Source organism: Durio zibethinus, unplaced genomic scaffold (assembly GCF_047325235.1).
Source record: "Durio zibethinus cultivar Kanyao isolate XHJ-2024 unplaced genomic scaffold, ASM4732523v1 HiC_scaffold_104, whole genome shotgun sequence".
Lineage (NCBI taxonomy): Eukaryota > Viridiplantae > Streptophyta > Magnoliopsida > Malvales > Malvaceae > Durio > Durio zibethinus.
The window spans coordinates 61112-80627 of NW_028322727.1; the positions used below are offsets into that span (position 1 = coordinate 61112).

At 32.8% G+C, this 19516-nt stretch overlaps 1 protein-coding gene across 1 annotated transcript; it reads left to right on the forward strand.

The window, feature by feature from the left end:
• Positions 1-14890: 14890 nt before the first annotated feature.
• Positions 14891-17011, forward strand: LOC149509847 (cytochrome b6). The gene is made up of 2 exons (XM_089757653.1): positions 14891-15302; positions 16127-17011. Exons 1-2 carry the CDS (start codon positions 15297-15299, stop codon positions 16766-16768), a joined length of 648 nt encoding a protein of 215 aa, XP_089613779.1. The 5' UTR covers positions 14891-15296; the 3' UTR covers positions 16769-17011.
• Positions 17012-19516: the final 2505 nt, after the last annotated feature.

A 19516-nucleotide genomic window follows, 5' to 3' on the forward strand; every position in this document is an offset into this window, starting at 1 on the left:
CATGCAAACTAGAAATACTTTTTCTTGGATAAAGGAGGAGATTACTCGATCCATTTCCGTATCGCTCATGATCTATATAATAACCGGGGCATCCATTTCAAATGCATATCCCATTTTTGCGCAGCAGGGGTATGAAAATCCACGAGAAGCAACTGGGCGTATTGTATGTGCCAATTGCCATTTAGCTAATAAACCCGTGGATATTGAGGTTCCACAAGCGGTACTTCCTGATACTGTATTTGAAGCGGTTGTTAGAATTCCTTATGATATGCAACTGAAACAAGTTCTTGCTAATGGTAAGAAAGGGGCTTTGAATGTGGGTGCTGTTCTTATTTTACCGGAGGGGTTTGAGTTAGCCCCACCTGATCGTATTTCGCCCGAGATGAAAGAAAAGATAGGCAATCTGTCTTTTCAGAACTACCGCCCCACTCAGAAAAATATTCTTGTGATAGGTCCTGTTCCTGGTCAAAAATATAGTGAAATCACCTTTCCTATTCTTTCCCCAGACCCTGCTAGTAATAAGGATGTTCATTTCTTAAAATATCCCATATACGTAGGCGGAAATAGGGGAAGGGGTCAGATTTATCCCGACGGGAACAAAAGTAACAATACAATTTATAATGCTACGGCAACAGGTATAGTAAGCAAAATCATACGAAAAGAAAAAGGGGGGTACGAAATAACCATAACGGATGCATTGGATGGACATCAAGTGGTTGATATTATCCCCCCAGGACCAGAACTTCTTGTTTCAGAGGGTGAATCTATCAAACTTGATCAACCATTAACAAGTAATCCTAATGTGGGTGGATTTGGTCAGGGGGATGCAGAAATAGTACTTCAAGATCCACTACGTGTCCAAGGCCTTTTGTTCTTCTTGGCATCTATTGTTTTTGCACAAATCTTTTTGGTTCTTAAAAAGAAACAATTTGAAAAGGTTCAAGTGTCCGAAATGAATTTCTAGATCCGTGGATTTATCAACATCAAATTTGTAAAAAAGAACAAATTCTTCCTGGCAATTAGGTTAGGTATGATGAAAAAAGTATGAAAAGTCTTTTGCTTGTTTATATTCTTTCTCTAGGAATTACTTTTACCGCATTCAAAATCTGTATATTGTGAAGAAGACTATTTGTCTTTACCCCTTCTTTTCTTTTTTCAATCTAAATGGGAGGGGTGTAATTATATCCCTATTGTCAGATTGAAATGTCACAGAATGGGTTTTGTTTTCTAAATTCAATTTGATTAGATACTAAACATAAGATAAGTAAGCGGAGAATAGAAAGGAAGGATAAATGAGGGGAACAAATAATTACAGGGAGTATTCTTCGTCTTCCTAGCCTTCGGCACAAGAAAAGGATGTGTAAAATTCCTTTTCTTGTGTCGAAATAATAACAATTCCGGATCCCATTCGTCAAAGATTTCTATTCTTAGTTTATATTTTTCCAGATTTTTCAGAACCCTTTATTTTTTTAGATTTACTTATAATAGATAATAGATTATAATAGATAATAGAATAAGTAATAAAGTAATCGAATAAGTAATAAGGATAATATAATAAGTATAAAATAAGTATAAATAAGTATAAAATAAGTATAAGTATAAATAAGTATAATATAATATAATAAGTAATGGACAACCAAAAAAAAGAGAAGGAATCCTTTTTTTTATAAATATAAAATAGAAGCAAGGCGATGAACTTATAAAAAAATTTCAAACTTTGATGAAATACTAAAATAAATAGAGTAAGGTTAGACTAGTCTAGAAAGGGTTTGCTTGATATCTGGTCGACAGAAAAAAAAAAGAAATATTAAAATTAAATATTAAAATATTAAAATTAAATATTAAAAAAAATTAAATATTAAAATTAAATATATATTGTGATTGTGTCATCCAGGAAAAGGAAATTGAGTGATTCCTTTTTTTCTTCTAACCTTGAAAGTATCGATAGATACTATCGAAGAACAGATGCTATGAATCAATTAATCGAGTTCATTTTTCAAAAACATCATCGGAAAAAGTGATCTATTTGTTGTCATTTATATTTATACGAACAAAATATTATGATCATTAAGAATTCAACGGGACCCCTCCTCGCGAATCAGACAAAGAAAGAGGAGGCGGGCCCCGTTGAGTTCTTACACTTTCATGCCTATAACTTAGTTCATCCCATTATTACATATTACAGGGACGAACCCAATCCAGAATATGAACCATAAAAGAAAATACCTATTAAACCGATCACAGGAATACCAGTTACCGTACCTATTATCCAAAGAGGAATCCTTCCAGTAGTATCGGCCATTTATCCCGCTTCCCTCCACATTTCATCAAGTGGTCATGCTAAAGACATAAACAGTCATAGATAATTATGAGATGCAATCCTTCCGAATGGGATAAGAGAATTCCTACTATTATTTAGTATTCTACTACTCTTTTTTTCTTAATTGAAGAAATAATTGGAAAATAAAACAGCAAGTACAAAAATGAGTAATAACCCCCAGTAGAGACTGGTACGATTCAATTCAACATTTTGTTCGTTCGGGTTTGATTGTGTCATAGCTCTATAATTAATTCGGATTAGGTTTATCGTTGGATGAACTGCATTGCTGATATTGACCCCAAAAAAGAAACGGTAGGTACAGCTAGTCCGTGAACAGCCAACCATCGCACTGTAAAAATTGGATAGGTTCGATCTATGGTCATTGGGTCCTCCTAAAAAGATCTACTAAATTCATCGAGTTGTTCCAAAGAATCAAAACGGCCGGTTATTAATGGAATTCCTTGTCGGCTCTCTGTAAAATACTCGTTTGGACGAGGGCTTCCAAACACATCATAAGCTAAACCTGTGCTGACGAATAACCAACCCGCAATGAATAGGGAAGGTATAGTAATACTATGAATGATCCAGTATCGAATACTGGTAATAATATCAGCAAAAGAACGTTCTCCTGTGCTTCCAGACATGCTGAGCTCCGCATATTCTTGTAGGGGATCGATTCCGTAAAAGATGAGATCAGTAAACGGAAATTCACTGAAATTCAATCTTTGTGAGATCGTCAATATTGTACCAAAGGTATTTTTAGAGTATACCGAATCAGTATAGCTATCCTTCTTCTGACACAGCAACGCAATTTCAAACAGTATATCGACATGAAGTGCTAGATAATTTCTTTCTTCTTCTTGCTTGTCGATGTATAACCACGTATCATGCGATAGAAAATTCCTCAAATTCCTGGAATATAATATAGGGGATTCTATTATTGGTTTGGGGCTAGAAACGGAAGATCAGGTAACCCGTGAATCCAACAAGTTTATAATAATTCATGAAGGAAATTATCATATTTCCGCAAGTCAATTAGATGCGAAATCTAAAAATTGACTTTTTTTCGTAATTGCATAAGAGGTTTTGTTTTTTGTTGTAAGCCCTCCTTTTTTTATTTTAAGGAATTGCTTAGTCGTCTAGTAACAAGTAAGAGTAGTCGATAGTATTAGATATAGATAAAAAAAAGAGCAAGGAATAAAAAAAAAATTCTACTAATCAATATTTGTGAGGCGGCCTTTCTTGTATTCTTGTATTAGATCCAAAGGTTTTTTCTTGACCTAACTACAAAGATGATGAATCTATTTCTTTTTCTTTTCTACTCTTGTCCTGCCGCTCTATTTTTGTGAATACCGTTTAGAATGATTGATGAATCAAAAAATTTCAATTGAACTTATTCTTTCAATTGGTATTTTTGCTTATCCCCGTCTCTTTTAAAAATTGAAACTTAGGTAAGTGCTTTATAAACATATGTATAAAAAGAACATATTTCATTTAGCTCCTTCATGCCTACTCTAACTAGTTATTTCGGTTTTTTACTAGCGGCTTTAACTATAACCTCAGCTCTATTTATTGGTCTGAGTAAGATACGACTTATTTGAAAATTAATTGAATGAACGAACAATTAATAAAAACAAAGTTTTCTGTCCTATTCCATATATTCTATAGTTCCTTACCGTGTTAATTATCAATTATTAGTTATTGATATTCATGGGCAATAGAGATTAATATTTAGGGATAGATATTACCTTTCTTTTTCTCCTTTCAAATAAATTGAAATGATTGAAGTTTTTCTATTTGGAATCGTCTTAGGTCTAATTCCTATTACTTTGGCTGGATTATTCGTAACCGCATATTTACAATACATACGTGGTGATCAGTTGGACCTTTGATTAATTAACATCTCTTTTTTTGACTGACCCCTTTAATTTTAATTTAATTAATTTAATTCAAGGAGGTCAAATTCGAATTGCTGTTCAATTTTTTTTTTTTTTTTTTTTTTTTCAGTTCGGTGTAATTTTCGACTTAACAAGAGCGGAATCACGCTCTGTAGGATTTGAACCTACGACATTGGGTTTTGGAGACCCACGTTCTACCGAACTGAACTAAGAGCGCTTTCTTATCATAATAAATAAGACTGTAAAAAAGAGGATTCTTTTATTTTATAACCCCAATACATCGTGCACACCTATACTATCATATATCATATATAATATGAGAAAATGATAGATTATGTATGCTTAATTTTAATCAATCTAAAACTAAAATGGCTCCCTCCTTACTGCTCAAAGGAGAAGTAATAGGTAGGGATGACAGGATTTGAACCCGTGACATTTTGTACCCAAAACAAACGCGCTACCAAGCTGCGCTACATCCCTTTCAATTGGCCTACGATGTTATTGTAGAGAATCCCTGTCTTGTTTTCCACACCCTTATTTCATCTATTGATATACAAAAATTATCTTTCCATTTCCTCTTTTTGGTCTCATATCATATAACAACCATATAATGAATAATAAATGAATCTTTTTGGCGGGAATTCTCAGGCAGAAAGGGACCTATTTTGCTGTTTTAAGAAAAGGAAAATCTTATCTATCGAATCATTGTACATTTAAATTTTAATTTTGAATTAGGAATTCCGGGTACAAATATACAAATACAAGTGGTCTTTAACCACACATACATGTGATTATATATGTATTACCATAATGTATGTAATACGATAAAGAAGGAGGATTTTAAATGCGAGATCTAAAAACATATCTTTCCGTAGCACCGGTACTAAGTACTCTCTGGTTCGGTTCTTTAGCGGGTTTATTGATAGAGATCAATCGTTTCTTCCCGGATGCGTTAACATTCCCTTTTTTTTAATTCTAGTTATTGTCGCGGGACGGGGTGAAAAAGATTAGATCGATATACAATCAAATATCTGTGACTAATCTCTCGCCCCCCCTTGACTTTAGTTGTTTTTAGAATTATAATTATATAAGAAATGAATTCTAATTATATAAGAAATAATTCTATTTAGTTTTTTTAGAATTCTAATTATATAAGAATTATATAAAATAAATAAGGAAGGTAGAACGAAAAAAGTGGATTGAACCTCAACAAAACTTGGGTTCAAGCTCCAATTAAATTACTAGTAGAGCGAAAAGAGAAATGTGGCTGGAACAACAGTATCCTACAAGATACTTAAAGAAAATACCGTACTGTGATTCTAAATCGAGTTAGAAATCATTGTATTACTTATTTACTATTAGTATAATACATATTGATTTACTATATTGATTGCAATTGATTGCAACGAAATCTTTCAGGATTTGGTTTTGAGTTAGCAACTTTTATTTATTTATTTTCATTCCTTTCTTCTTCACTTTTGATCGGAAAATAGAAGAGTTGGGTGAATTAAAAACTCAAAGGGGGTTCATGGCCAAGAGTAAAGATGTCCGAGTAACGATTATTTTGGAATGTACCAGTTGTGTTCGAAACGTCGTTAATAAGGAATCAACGGGCATTTCCAGGTATATTACTCAAAAAAATCGACACAATACGCCTAGTCGATTGGAATTGAAGAAATTCTGTTCCTATTGTTACAAACATACAATTCACGGGGAGATAAAGAAATAAATCGAATCAAGTACTCGTATGTCAACCCTTCCCGAGAATATGAGAAAATAGGACATTAGGTATTTAGGTAACATTAGGTATTTAGTATGAGAAAATAGGACATTAGGTATTCAGGTATAATAATATATATTATATAATATATTAAGTAATATTAAGTATATAATTAGTTAGATATAATATATAACTAATATATAACAAATATTTTATTTATATATTAGTCTATATTTGTATTTCCTTGTCTATTCCACGCTTTCTTTTTAAAGTGAAGTTTTTAGTTTTAAATTATTCGATATGCACGTTAATAAATTTTTAACCTTTTTAACCTGGTATATGATTGTATCAATATTCTTTTATTTTTTTTTATTCTATTTTTTATTTAGTTCTTATTTTTTTAATAATTTTTTTCTTTATTCTCGAGTCAATTATTTATTTTTTTAGTTTACCGTCTTCGAATGATTTTTAGTTTACAGTCTTCGAATGATTAGGAGTTGGATTTTCATTGATTAGGAATTAGATTTTTAATATCACTAACTATTTTTTTTTTTATTTTCTATTCGTGCATAATGATTATTTTAATATTGTTAATTTTAATATTGTTGTTAATTTTAATATTGTTAATATTGTATTATTTATTATATTGTATGATTTATTCATTACTATATTTTTTAGTTATTACTATATTTTGTATTTATTACTATATTTCATTATTTATTTCTTATTTTATTAATTATTTATTATTTTCGTGTCGGTTCTATATATATTTATAAATTATATTTATTTATTATTTATGTATTATCACAGTTATAGATATTTATTTAAATTATATTTATATATTAAATATATTAAAATATTAAATTATATTTATATTTTATATATTAAATATATTAAAATATGAAATTATATTTATATATATTTATAAATTATATTTATTTATTATTTATGTATTATCACAGTTATAGATATTTATTTAAATTATATTTATATATTAAATATATTAAAATATTAAATTATATTTATATTTTATATATTAAATATATTAAAATATGAAATTATATTTATATATTAAATATATTAAAATATGAAATTATATTTATATATTAAATATATTAAAATATGAAATTATATTTATATATTAAATATATTAAAATATGAAATTATATTTATATATTAAATATATTAAAATATGAAATTATATTTAAATAAATATCTATAAATAATATAATAATAAAATAAACTAATAAAATAAACAAATAAATAATAAATAAATAATTAAAATAAACTAATAAAATAAACAAATAAATAAGAAATAAATAATAAATAAATAATACAATAATAAAAAAAACAAAGCAAATCGTATTTATTCTATTAATTCTATAATTTGAATTTGATCCGATCAAAATAGGATTTTAGAAAAGGATAGGATAGGATTATTTTTAGAAATAAGGAATAAAGAAATGATGGATAAATACAAGCGATCTTTTCGTAGGCGTTTGCCCCCGATCCAATCGGGGGATCGAATTGATTATAGAAACATGAGTTTAATTAGTCGATTTATTAGTGAACAAGGAAAAATCTTATCTAGGCGAGTAAATAGATTGACTTTAAAACAACAACGATTAATTACTATTGCTATAAAACAAGCTCGTATTTTATCTTCGTTACCCTTTATTAATAATGAGAAACGATTTGAAAGAAGGGAGTCGACCGCTAGAACTAGAACCAGAAATGAGAAACGATTTGAAAGAAGAGAGTCGACCGCTAGAACTACTGCTCTTAGAACCAGAAATAAATAGGCTTACCCTTCAATTGACTCAAAATTATCAAACGTAGACTGATGCTTTATTCAAAAAATCTGATAATCAAAATTGTCGTGTCGTAAGAAAAAAGAAATAAATAAAAGAATCGAATCGGGTTGGGGAAGAAAAATAAATTTTTTTTTTTTTTATTGAGCGTCTTCGCTCATCTTGTTTTCTTGTTTTGATGACCTTATCAGAATTTTTTTATCATATTAATTTCTACTCTACCTCCCTCGAGTTCATTCTCGAGGGAACCCCATTTCATTTAAAGCATTTCGGTGGATTCCTTCCGATCTCCTTATTTTATAATCTCGTTGGAAATCATATAAAGACAATTCCTATTTGAGATAGCTATTTGTGCAAGTATTTTACGATTAAGAAGCAACTGTTTCTTGTACCGATTTTTTATTAATCTACTATAATTATAGGATACCCCCATTCCTCGAATTCCTGCATTTATTCGAGTGATCCACAAACGACGAAAATATCTTTTTTTCCTATCTCTATCCCGATCAGCCGAAACCAAAGCTCTTACTCTTTGTCTCCGAGCTATATATCCCTCTTTCATTCTGGTCATTGAATAAAAGAAATTTTGATGAATAACTAATTCTTTCTTTCAGTTATTCTTTTCTAGTCTATTAATAACAAAACGGATTCTTCCAATGTATAAAATAAAAATTCCAATGGCTTTTGCTACTATAACCGTCCCGCCCACGATTTTTCCTTTTTTCTAGGCATTTCATTTCGCCTTGAAATAAGAAATTGTATTGATACTAGGTATCAAAAAAAGCATATTAACTAAAATAAAGGAGTAAATAGAAATGGATAAATAAATAGTGGGTTCCATCGTTTCTATGGTTACTTCTTAAACGGTGAGGTCCCCTCTATACACCGGAGCTCATTCCTTCATTTAACATTTAATTGGTAACTTGTACAGTTCACACTCTTCGGCTCTACTCATAAATTTTTCAGTAATAGATCTTTCACAACGAGATCTATCTTATACAGTAACGGTATGTAATTAGGAGGATTAATTGGGTAGCTGACCCTGTTAGTCCGTTCTTTGCAAGAGTCGAAGCATAATCTTTTTGCTTTTTAAATAGGATTTTCCCCGCTTAATGGATAAGCATTTGCTACCAATGGGGAATTTTTAAAAAATTCCAAGATTGGATTTGCGCCAATGGAAACCATAAATTTCATACACAATAGAAGGATATGGTAGATCTATCTTTTTTAGATAGTGAACGGAAGAACCCCATTCTATTCACTGGTACTGATCGTTGATACTGAAAAATTGTTTCCTTTTTCTCAGCCCATGATCTGAACAAGTCGCACATACACCCTAGTACATCTTCCTCGGCGCTGAGGACATCCCCGAAGAGCAGGGGCTTTCGTGACATTTCTAATTGGCTGTCTTGCATTTCTAATAAGTTGTTTAATAGTTGGCATGCTGAATCATATACAATCATATACATAATAGACTGGTTTAGATCGATCCTAACCAGATGATTATGAATTACTTCTTTTTCTCTTTAATAGATTAATAAAATATTAATCTATTAAAGAGAAAAAGAAGGAAAGGAATAAGAGGGATTAAATCAATCTAAATCAAAATTAAATGGTGTTCCATTGTCGTCAAATGGTGGTCTTCCATTGCCATTGTCGTCAAATGGTGGTCTTCCATTGCCATTGTCGTCAAATGGTGGTCTTCCATTGCCATTGTCGTCAAATGGTGGTCTTCCATTGCCATTGTCGTCAAATGGTGGTCTTCCATTGCCATTGTCGTCAAATGGTGGTCTTCCATTGCCATTGTCGTCAAATGGTGGTCTTCCATTGCCATTGTCGTCAAATGGTGGTCTTCCATTGCCATTGTCGTCAAATGGTGGTCTTCCATTGCCATTGTCGTTAACTAGTCTCCATTTTTTATTCACTATAGGTTTGTTATTCACTATAGGTTTGTTATTCACTATAGGTTTGTTATTCACTATAGGTTTTTCATTCACTATAGGTTTTTCATTCACTATAGGTTTTTCATTCACTATAGGTTTTTCATTCACTATAGGTTTGTTATTCACTATAGGTTTTTCATTCACTATAGGTTTTTCATTCACTATAGGTTTTTCATTCACTATAGGTTTTTCATTCACTATAGGTCTCGATTCTGTACGCACTATATGATCCACAATTCCATGATCTTTGGCTTCTTTTGCTGACATAAAATTATCTCTTTCCATGTCTTTGTTTATAACCCATCGGGGCTGGCCCGTTCTTTGTACATAAGCCTCTATGATGTCTTCTTGCATTTTCATTACTTCGTCTGTTTCCATGACCCAGTCTTTGAAGCCATCATCCTTAAGCATACTAATAGGTTGATGGATCATTACCCTGATGATATAACATACTTCTAACTCACATAATGAGGCGAGAAGAATAGCTATAGAATTGAACAACCGTACAGGCATTTTTTGCGCATTGCATACGGCTTTACAATTGCATACGGCTTTACAATGGAATTCTCTTTTTTCTTTCATCGAAAAAAAGAGAAAATATAGAGTCTATTAGACCCAGATTAATAAATAATCCAATTACCATCCTTCTTTTTCTTTTTTTTTCGGAAAAGTTTAAAAATACTATGATGGCTCCGTTGCTTTATATATTTATTTCGTCTGTGATTCAGCAATCCCAAAGTTTCTTTTTTTTTTTGAAAAAAAAAAAAGAAAGAAAAAAAATAGTCTTTTTTTTTTTCGTACTCTTTCATAACATAAATATTGTTAATAGCCTCTGGTAGGAAAAGAAAAAAAGTTTGTGACGCCTGAGATGGGCCCACGATAGCTAAGATCAAATTGGAAATGCCCCTTCTCTCATACTACTCTTTCGATACATAATCTAATATTTTTTTTTGAAAAAAAAAAAAAGAAATAAAAAAAAAATTTCATATCGAATTCAAAGTGCCATGCTATTATTACTTACTAATTCATATTTCATATGGCGAAGGCATAGTCTTCTTTTTTCTTTCCATCAATAATAAAAAAAAAAAACTCATTGGCGCCGAGCGTGAGGGAATGCTCTGCGTTTGGTAATTTCTCCTCCGACCAAGAGAAAAGCTGCGATTGAAGCGGTCAATCCCATGGCTAGTGTATGCACATCTGGTTCCACTGCTTGCATAGTATCAAAAAGAGATAATCCAGATACTATCCCTCCGCCAGGAGAGTTTATAAAAAAAAACAGGTCTCGGCTATTACTCTCTATACTGAGATAGATCATAATACCCGCAAGTTGATTCGAGGTCTGGATATCAAGCTCTTTGCCCAAAAAAAGCAATCTTTCTCGATAAATTCGGTTGATTAGGATAAAATTGTATCCCTTAGTAGCCGTACAGGCACCTTTTGATGCATACGGTTCAACAAAAATTGCGAAAAAAAATCAATGTGTAGATTCCAGCCATCCTTTGTTTTTTCTAGTCGGACCTTTCTAACTTCTAATTTCTAATGAAGGGGCTTTTTCTTACATTTTTTAAATAAAATGAAATTTAAAATTAAATTAAAGAAAGATGAGTTTTGGCCCGTTTTCCTATAATATAGAAAAAATTCGCTAAACTTATTGCACAAACTTTTCATTGATCCATTTTTTTTTCATTGCGATTCAATCCAAATCACGATGTCATTTTCTTGTTCCTGAATGGGGTTCGTCAATTTTTTATTCAATTTTTTTAGGTTTATGCTCTACTCCGAGTAAAGATCTGCCCGATTTTTATTTGCACATATAGGACAAATGACCCAATACCACGTCTTTTTGCTATGATTTCATTTCCTTTTTTTATTTTAATTTAATTCCTTTTTCTTTCATGTTTTTCGCCAAATATTCAACGTATTTCCCATATTATTCGATTGATTAACAGTTTGAAATCGCTCTTATTTATAATTAAAAAAAAAAAGAAAAATTATGATTATGATATAGGTGGTAATCATAAATATATTACCAATTGGGTTTTTTCTAAACGGAGCCTGGATACTTCATTTTATCAGTCCAACCAAGCCAACCATAAATCATTCTAATTGAAAATATTAATCTGGATACACCCCCATGAAATGGATCTCTAATTGCACTTCATTACACTTCCCGCTACAAATTTTTGATAATTCAATCAATCTTTTTGGGGCGAAACAGGGGATATCTCGATCGGGCGAGAGAACGGGGGAATCCCATATGACCCAATATATTTGACAAGTCGCACTATATGTCAACCCAGCTTGCATCGTTATCTCCCGGAACTTGAAAAGGAACTTTTGGAATACCAACAGGCATAAAGTAAAAAGAATGTAAAATTATATTTCGCTTTGATTGTGGAAGCGTAATACGTAATGTAATACGTAATAATGGTCTTATCTTAATAATATGTAATATTATATTTCACTTTGATTGTGGAAGCGTAATACGTAATGTAATACGTAATAATGGTCTTATCTTAATAATATGTAATATTATAATATGTAATATTATATTTCACTTTGATTGTGGAAGCGTAATACGTAATGTAATACGTAATAATGGTCTTATCTTAATAATATGTAATATTATAATATGTAATATTATATTTCACTTTGATTGTGGAAGCGTAATACGTAATGTAATACGTAATAATGGTCTTATCTTAATAATATGTAATAATGGTCTTAATAATATGGGCCTTTATCATATTTTATACATAGATAGACTAAGGCCATAAAATAAAGAAAGGCGGAATGAATGAAAGAGAATTCTTACGAATAGGTCCTTTGAATGATGAACAAATAGGGATGCATTCATTCATAAAAAATAGGATCAACCCCCATTGCGTATTGATACTTATCGAGTATAGAATAGATCTGCTTCTCTTTTTTCTTCTGAGCCGAATTCTTCCCTTATTACTAATGGAATAGAACAAACATTAATCCTTTCTCCGAAAGAATCCACCGAAAAGGGGAGGTATTCCAATGCAATAAAGTTACATAGTGTCTATTTTTCGTTGATTTGATAAAGGGGTATTTCCATGGGTTTGCCTTGGTATCGTGTTCATACTGTCGTATTGAATGATCCCGGTCGCTTGCTTTCTGTTCATATAATGCATACAGCTCTGGTTGCTGGTTGGGCCGGTTCAATGGCTCTATATGAATTAGCTGTTTTTGATCCCTCCGATCCCGTTCTTGATCCAATGTGGAGACAAGGTATGTTCGTTATACCCTTCATGACTCGTTTAGGAATAACCAATTCATGGGGCGGTTGGAGTATTACGGGGCGGACTATAACAAATCCGGGTATTTGGAGTTACGAAGGTGTGGCCGGAGCACATATTGTGTTTTCTGGCTTGTGCTTCTTGGCAGCTATCTGGCATTGGGTATATTGGGATCTAGAAATTTTTTGTGATGAGCGCACAGGAAAACCCTCTTTGGATTTGCCCAAGATTTTTGGAATTCATTTATTTCTCTCAGGAGTGGCTTGCTTTGGCTTTGGCGCATTTCATGTAACAGGATTGTATGGTCCTGGAATATGGGTGTCCGACCCTTATGGACTAACCGGAAAGGTACAACCTGTAAATCCAGCGTGGGGCGTGGAAGGTTTTGATCCTTTTGTTCCGGGAGGAATAGCCTCTCATCATATTGCAGCAGGGACATTGGGCATATTAGCGGGCTTATTCCATCTTAGTGTCCGTCCGCCCCAACGTTTATACAAAGGATTACGTATGGGAAATATTGAAACCGTCCTTTCCAGTAGTATAGCTGCTGTCTTTTTTGCAGCTTTTGTTGTTACTGGAACTATGTGGTATGGTTCAGCAACTACCCCCATCGAATTATTTGGTCCTACTCGTTATCAATGGGATCAAGGATACTTCCAGCAAGAAATATATCGAAGGGTTAGTGCTGGGTTAGCCGAAAATCAAAGTTTATCAGAAGCTTGGTCTAAAATTCCTGAAAAATTAGCTTTTTATGATTACATTGGCAATAATCCGGCAAAAGGAGGATTATTCAGAGCGGGTTCAATGGACAACGGGGATGGAATAGCCGTTGGGTGGTTAGGACACCCTATCTTTAGAGATAAAGAAGGGCGTGAACTTTTTGTACGTCGTATGCCTACTTTTTTTGAAACATTTCCGGTTGTTTTGGTAGACGGAGACGGAATTGTTAGAGCGGATGTTCCTTTTAGAAGGGCAGAATCGAAGTATAGTGTCGAACAAGTAGGTGTAACTGTTGAGTTCTATGGTGGCGAACTCAATGGAGTGAGTTATAGTGATCCTGCTACTGTGAAAAAATATGCTAGACGTGCTCAATTGGGTGAAATTTTTGAATTAGATCGTGCTACTTTGAAATCCGATGGTGTTTTTCGTAGCAGTCCAAGGGGTTGGTTTACTTTTGGGCATGCTTCGTTTGCTTTGCTTTTCTTCTTCGGACACATTTGGCATGGTGCTAGAACCCTGTTCAGAGATGTTTTTGCCGGTATTGATCCAGATTTGGATGCTCAAGTGGAATTTGGAGCATTCCAAAAACTTGGAGATCCAACTACAAGAAGACAAGTAGTCTGATGCAAGATTGCTTTGTTATTTTTCGCTTCTATTTTCTGTTTGTGATTTGACATAGGCTGCTGTAAAAATCTTGATTAAAATCGCTGCCTTTTCTTTGATTCTTGTTCTTTCGTTATTTTATTCGGGAGATGATTCTAAATAAATAGGTACGGAAGCTATAATTGTAAACACACGATCGAATTTATGGAAGCATTGGTTTATACATTCCTCTTAGTATCTACTCTAGGGATAATTTTTTTCGCTATCTTTTTTCGAGAACCGCCTAAAGTTCCAACTAAAAAAATGAAATGATTTTTCATTATCTCAATTGAAGTAATGAGCCTCCCAATATTATATTGGGAGGCTCATTACTTCAATTAGTCCCCGTGTTCCTCGAATGGATCCCTTAATTGTTGAGAGGGTTGCCCAAAGGCAGTATATAAGGCGTACCCAGTAAAACTTACAAGTAAACCAGATATAGAGATGGCGACTAAAGTTGCTGTTTCCATTATTATATAATTATATAAATAATATATATAAATATAAATATAAATAATATAAATATAAATATAATTTCAAGATCACAATGGATCTATGATAAGATCGTTTATTTACAGCGGAATGATATACAAAGTCAACAGATCTCACTGAATACAAAATAAGATTTATGGCTACACAAACCGTTGAGGGTAGTTCTAGATCTGGTCCAAGACGAACTGTTGTAGGGGATTTTTTGAAACCATTGAATTCGGAATATGGTAAAGTAGCTCCTGGATGGGGAACGACTCCTTTGATGGGTGTCGCAATGGCTTTATTTTCGATATTCTTATCTATTATTTTGGAGATTTATAATTCTTCCGTTTTACTGGATGGAATTTCGCTGAATTAGATTCACAAGAACCACGAAGCCTCGCTTTTCAATACAAAAAGTGAAACTTTTAGTTCTCGGATTTTTTTTAGCCCATTCTATTTTGGTAGTTCGACCGCGAAATTTTTTTTGTTTCTGTATTTCCGGAATATGAGTGTGTGACTTGTTATAATTGATCCTATTGATAGTACAGAAAATGGGTCTGTCCTCTTGATCGAGATAGTTTTATCCCGTCGGATAGCCATTCTAGTATCTGGAGCACGGAATATATGAAATGGATCACGAAGTATTCGAACTATGATTCATACTTAATATTCAAACCTCGCGGCCGGACTCAAAAAAAAAAAAAATTTTCAAAGAAAGAGGTTTTTTATTTATAAATCGAGAAATTTTTTCTTCTTTCAAACTCTCATTTAGTTTATGCTTATTTTGATCAAAGGACAAACCTTTCTTTTCTTTGTATTTTTATTTATTATATCTATTCTATTCATTGAATAAGTGATGATCCAATAATTCTTACTCAAAGAATCTTTGGACTTAGTTTGAAGGTTTTATTGAATCATCGCGGTTCTGGTATGAATCTGAAGTTTCAATTGATTCATAGGGTCTTAACAAGAGAATTCCTATTAAAAATAAAGAAAACAAGAATAAAGCCACATTCCATATAAATAACAAATCAAAGCAAAGAAAAAGAAAAGAAATAAGTAGGTAAATAGAAGATTCAAGAGGCCTGATCAACATAAAGACGAATGCGCCGACTTGATTTTTTGGCATTATAATTACAACTACAAAAAAGAGCTTTCGGATTTTTACTCTTTTGTGTCTTCAGATAAAATTGAATGAAAAGATTAAGAAGTTTCAAACTTTCTATTCCATATCCGTTTCAGCTATTATTTGGGTGTTTTTGTTTGAGCTGTACGAGATGAAATTCTCATATACGGTTCTCAGGGGGGGAGTCCTCTTGGTTTACCTATCTCAATAAAGTCTATGATTGGTTCGAAGAACGCCTCGAGATTCAGGCGATTGCAGATGATATAACTAGTAAATATGTTCCTCCTCATGTTAACATATTTTATTGTCTAGGAGGAATTACGCTTACTTGTTTTTTGGTACAAGTAGCTACAGGATTTGCTATGACTTTTTACTATCGTCCAACCGTTACTGAGGCTTTTACTTCTGTTCAATACATAATGACTGAAGCTAACTTTGGTTGGTTAATCCGATCAGTTCATCGATGGTCGGCAAGTATGATGGTCTTAATGATGATCCTGCACGTATTTCGTGTCTATCTCACTGGTGGTTTTAAAAAACCTCGCGAATTGACTTGGGTTACAGGCGTGGTTCTGGCTGTGTTGACTGCATCTTTTGGTGTAACAGGTTATTCCTTACCTTGGGACCAAATTGGTTATTGGGCAGTCAAAATCGTAACAGGCGTTCCGGAAGCTATTCCGGTAATAGGATCGCCTTTGGTAGAGTTATTGCGTGGAAGTGCTAGTGTGGGACAATCCACTTTGACCCGTTTTTATAGTTTACACACTTTTGTATTACCCCTTCTTACTGCTGTATTTATGTTAATGCATTTCCTAATGATACGTAAGCAAGGCATTTCTGGTCCTTTATAGAGAATATAGACCATAGCTATATTGTAACCAATCATTTATCTTATTACTTGCCAATCATTTATCTTATTACTTGGGGGAGGAACAATAGTATTTCATTGCTACAAATATGGATTGTTGAAAAAAAAAAAAAAATAAGACATGTATTTGGATATTTCCTTTCAACTCCACAATATTCTATTATTTATTTGATATGACATGAATAGTTGAAGGGAATTCCCCGAAGAGAAAATGGATTATGGGAGTGTGTGACTTGAACTATTGATTGGGCCATGCAGAAATATGCCTTTATCTGCTACATTGGAATTCACAACCAAATGTGTCTTTGTTCCAACCACCGTGTAAGCCCCATACAAAGGATAGGCTGGTTCGCTTGAAGAGAATCTTTTCTATGATCAGACCTGACGATGTCGTGTATGAACAGGGCTCCGTAAGATCCAGTAGAATAAGTGATTTGGCATAATGCAAATTAGATTTTATTTATTTATTTTTATTTTTTTTTTACTTTCTTATCTTAATAGTATGAAAATACATTCATTTCTTCTGCATCGACCCGATTTATTATTATTATACTATCGGAGTGAAACAAGGGATCTAAAGAAGAGCAAAGGCTAGACTATATTAGTAACAAGTAAATCCTTTGTATGTAAAAAATCTCGATATATTTTTGGGATAAAGGTGAATCGCAAGGCCTAAGACGACCCAGAAAGCACTTGATCACGATCAACTTTGTACGCCTACTTGGGTATTGAGCATTTACCTGTAAAAATGGCATTCCTTGGAATGTATAGTTGCAACTTCGTAAAATGGAATCAGGTAACTTTTTTCTTACATATGAAATCATTCATATATGTGTGGATAACATATAGATTCATTTTATATGTATCCGTTTGTATCCATTTGATTCGATTGATTTTTGCTTGAGCCGGATGATGAAAAATTATCATGTCCGGTTCCTTCGGGGGATGGATCTAGAAAAATTCACCTATCCTAATAACAAAAAAACCTGACTTGAACGATCCTGTATTAAGAGCTAAATTAGCTAAAGGTATGGGTCATAATTATTATGGGGAACCCGCATGGCCCAATGATCTTTTATATATTTTTCCAGTAGTAATTCTCGGTACTATTGCTTGTAACGTAGGCTTAGCGGTTCTAGAACCTTCAATGATTGGTGAACCCGCGGATCCATTTGCAACTCCTTTGGAAATATTACCTGAATGGTATTTCTTTCCTGTATTTCAAATACTTCGTACAGTACCTAACAAGTTATTGGGTGTTCTTTTAATGGTTTCAGTACCTGCGGGATTATTAACAGTACCTTTTTTGGAAAATGTTAATAAATTCCAAAATCCATTTCGTCGTCCAGTAGCGACAACCGTTTTTTTGATTGGTACTGCGGTGGCCCTTTGGTTGGGTATTGGAGCAACATTACCGATTGATAAATCCCTAACTTTAGGTCTTTTTTAAATTGAATCAATTTTAAAATAAAATATCATGATGTGCGTATCTAGGGAGTAGTCACTTCAAAGTCAAAGTGAATTCTCCCTAGATACATTTATTCAATTCTGGTCCCAATATATGGATTGTGCTGAAGGTTCAAAATCCATTTTCGTTTTTTTTTTTTTTTTCTAATTTTCTAAAGTAAAAAAAAAAAAAATGAAATAAATCCTAAATCCAATGGATTTAAAATTTTGGTAAATCAATTTCGCAATGCTTTTCTACTTCTTTTCTAGAATGCCCAATATTTGTTTTACATCTTCTATGCGAAAGTGTTCAATTTTCATAAGGTCTTCTTGACTGTTATTCAAAAGGTCCAATAATGTATGTATATTGGACTTTTTGAGACAATTATAGATCCTGGGAGGCAATTCTGATTGGTCAATAAAAATATATTTCAATGCTATTTCTTTTTTCTTTTTTCTTAGTTTAGCTAATCTATCATGAAAAGGAAAAAAAGGTAAAGTAACGTTGTGTTGATTGTTTTCTAAATGTAAGTTTTCTTCTTCCGCATCTAGAAAGGGAATAAATAAATCAATCAAATTCCGAGAGGCTTCATGAAGTGCTTCTTTAGGAGTTAAACTTCCATTTGTCCATATTTCTAGAAAAAGTATCTCCTGTTTTTCATTATCATTCCCATAACAATGAATACTATGATTCGCATTTCGAACAGGCATGAATACAGCATCTATAGGATAACTTCCGTCGTGAAAGTTCTTTGGCGTTTTTATACCGTATCCTCTATTTCTCTCGATTTGTAATCCAATACACAAATCAATTGGTTCGGTTAGGCTAGCTATATGCTGTGTATTATCAACGATTTCCACAGAAGGCGGTAAGATGATGTCTTGAGCAGTTACATATCCGGGACCCTTGGCACAAATAAAGGCGTTACGAGTTCCATACAAATTACTTCTCAATACAATTGCTTTTAAATTCATTAAAATTTCATGTACTGATTCTTGAATACCTACTATGGTAGAATATTCGTGTGGTATTTTCTCAGATTTTGCACGTGTAATACATGTTCCTTCTATTTCTCCAAGCAAAGCTCTTCGCATCGCAATGCCTATTGTGTCGGCTTGGCCTTTCATAAGTGGAGACAGAATAAAGCGTCCATAATAAAGACGCTTACTATCTGTTCTTGATTCAACACACTTCCACTGCAGTGTCCGAGTAGAGACTTTTACTTTCTCTCGAACCATAGTAATATTATTTTATTTGATCAGATCATTGAATCATTTATTTCTC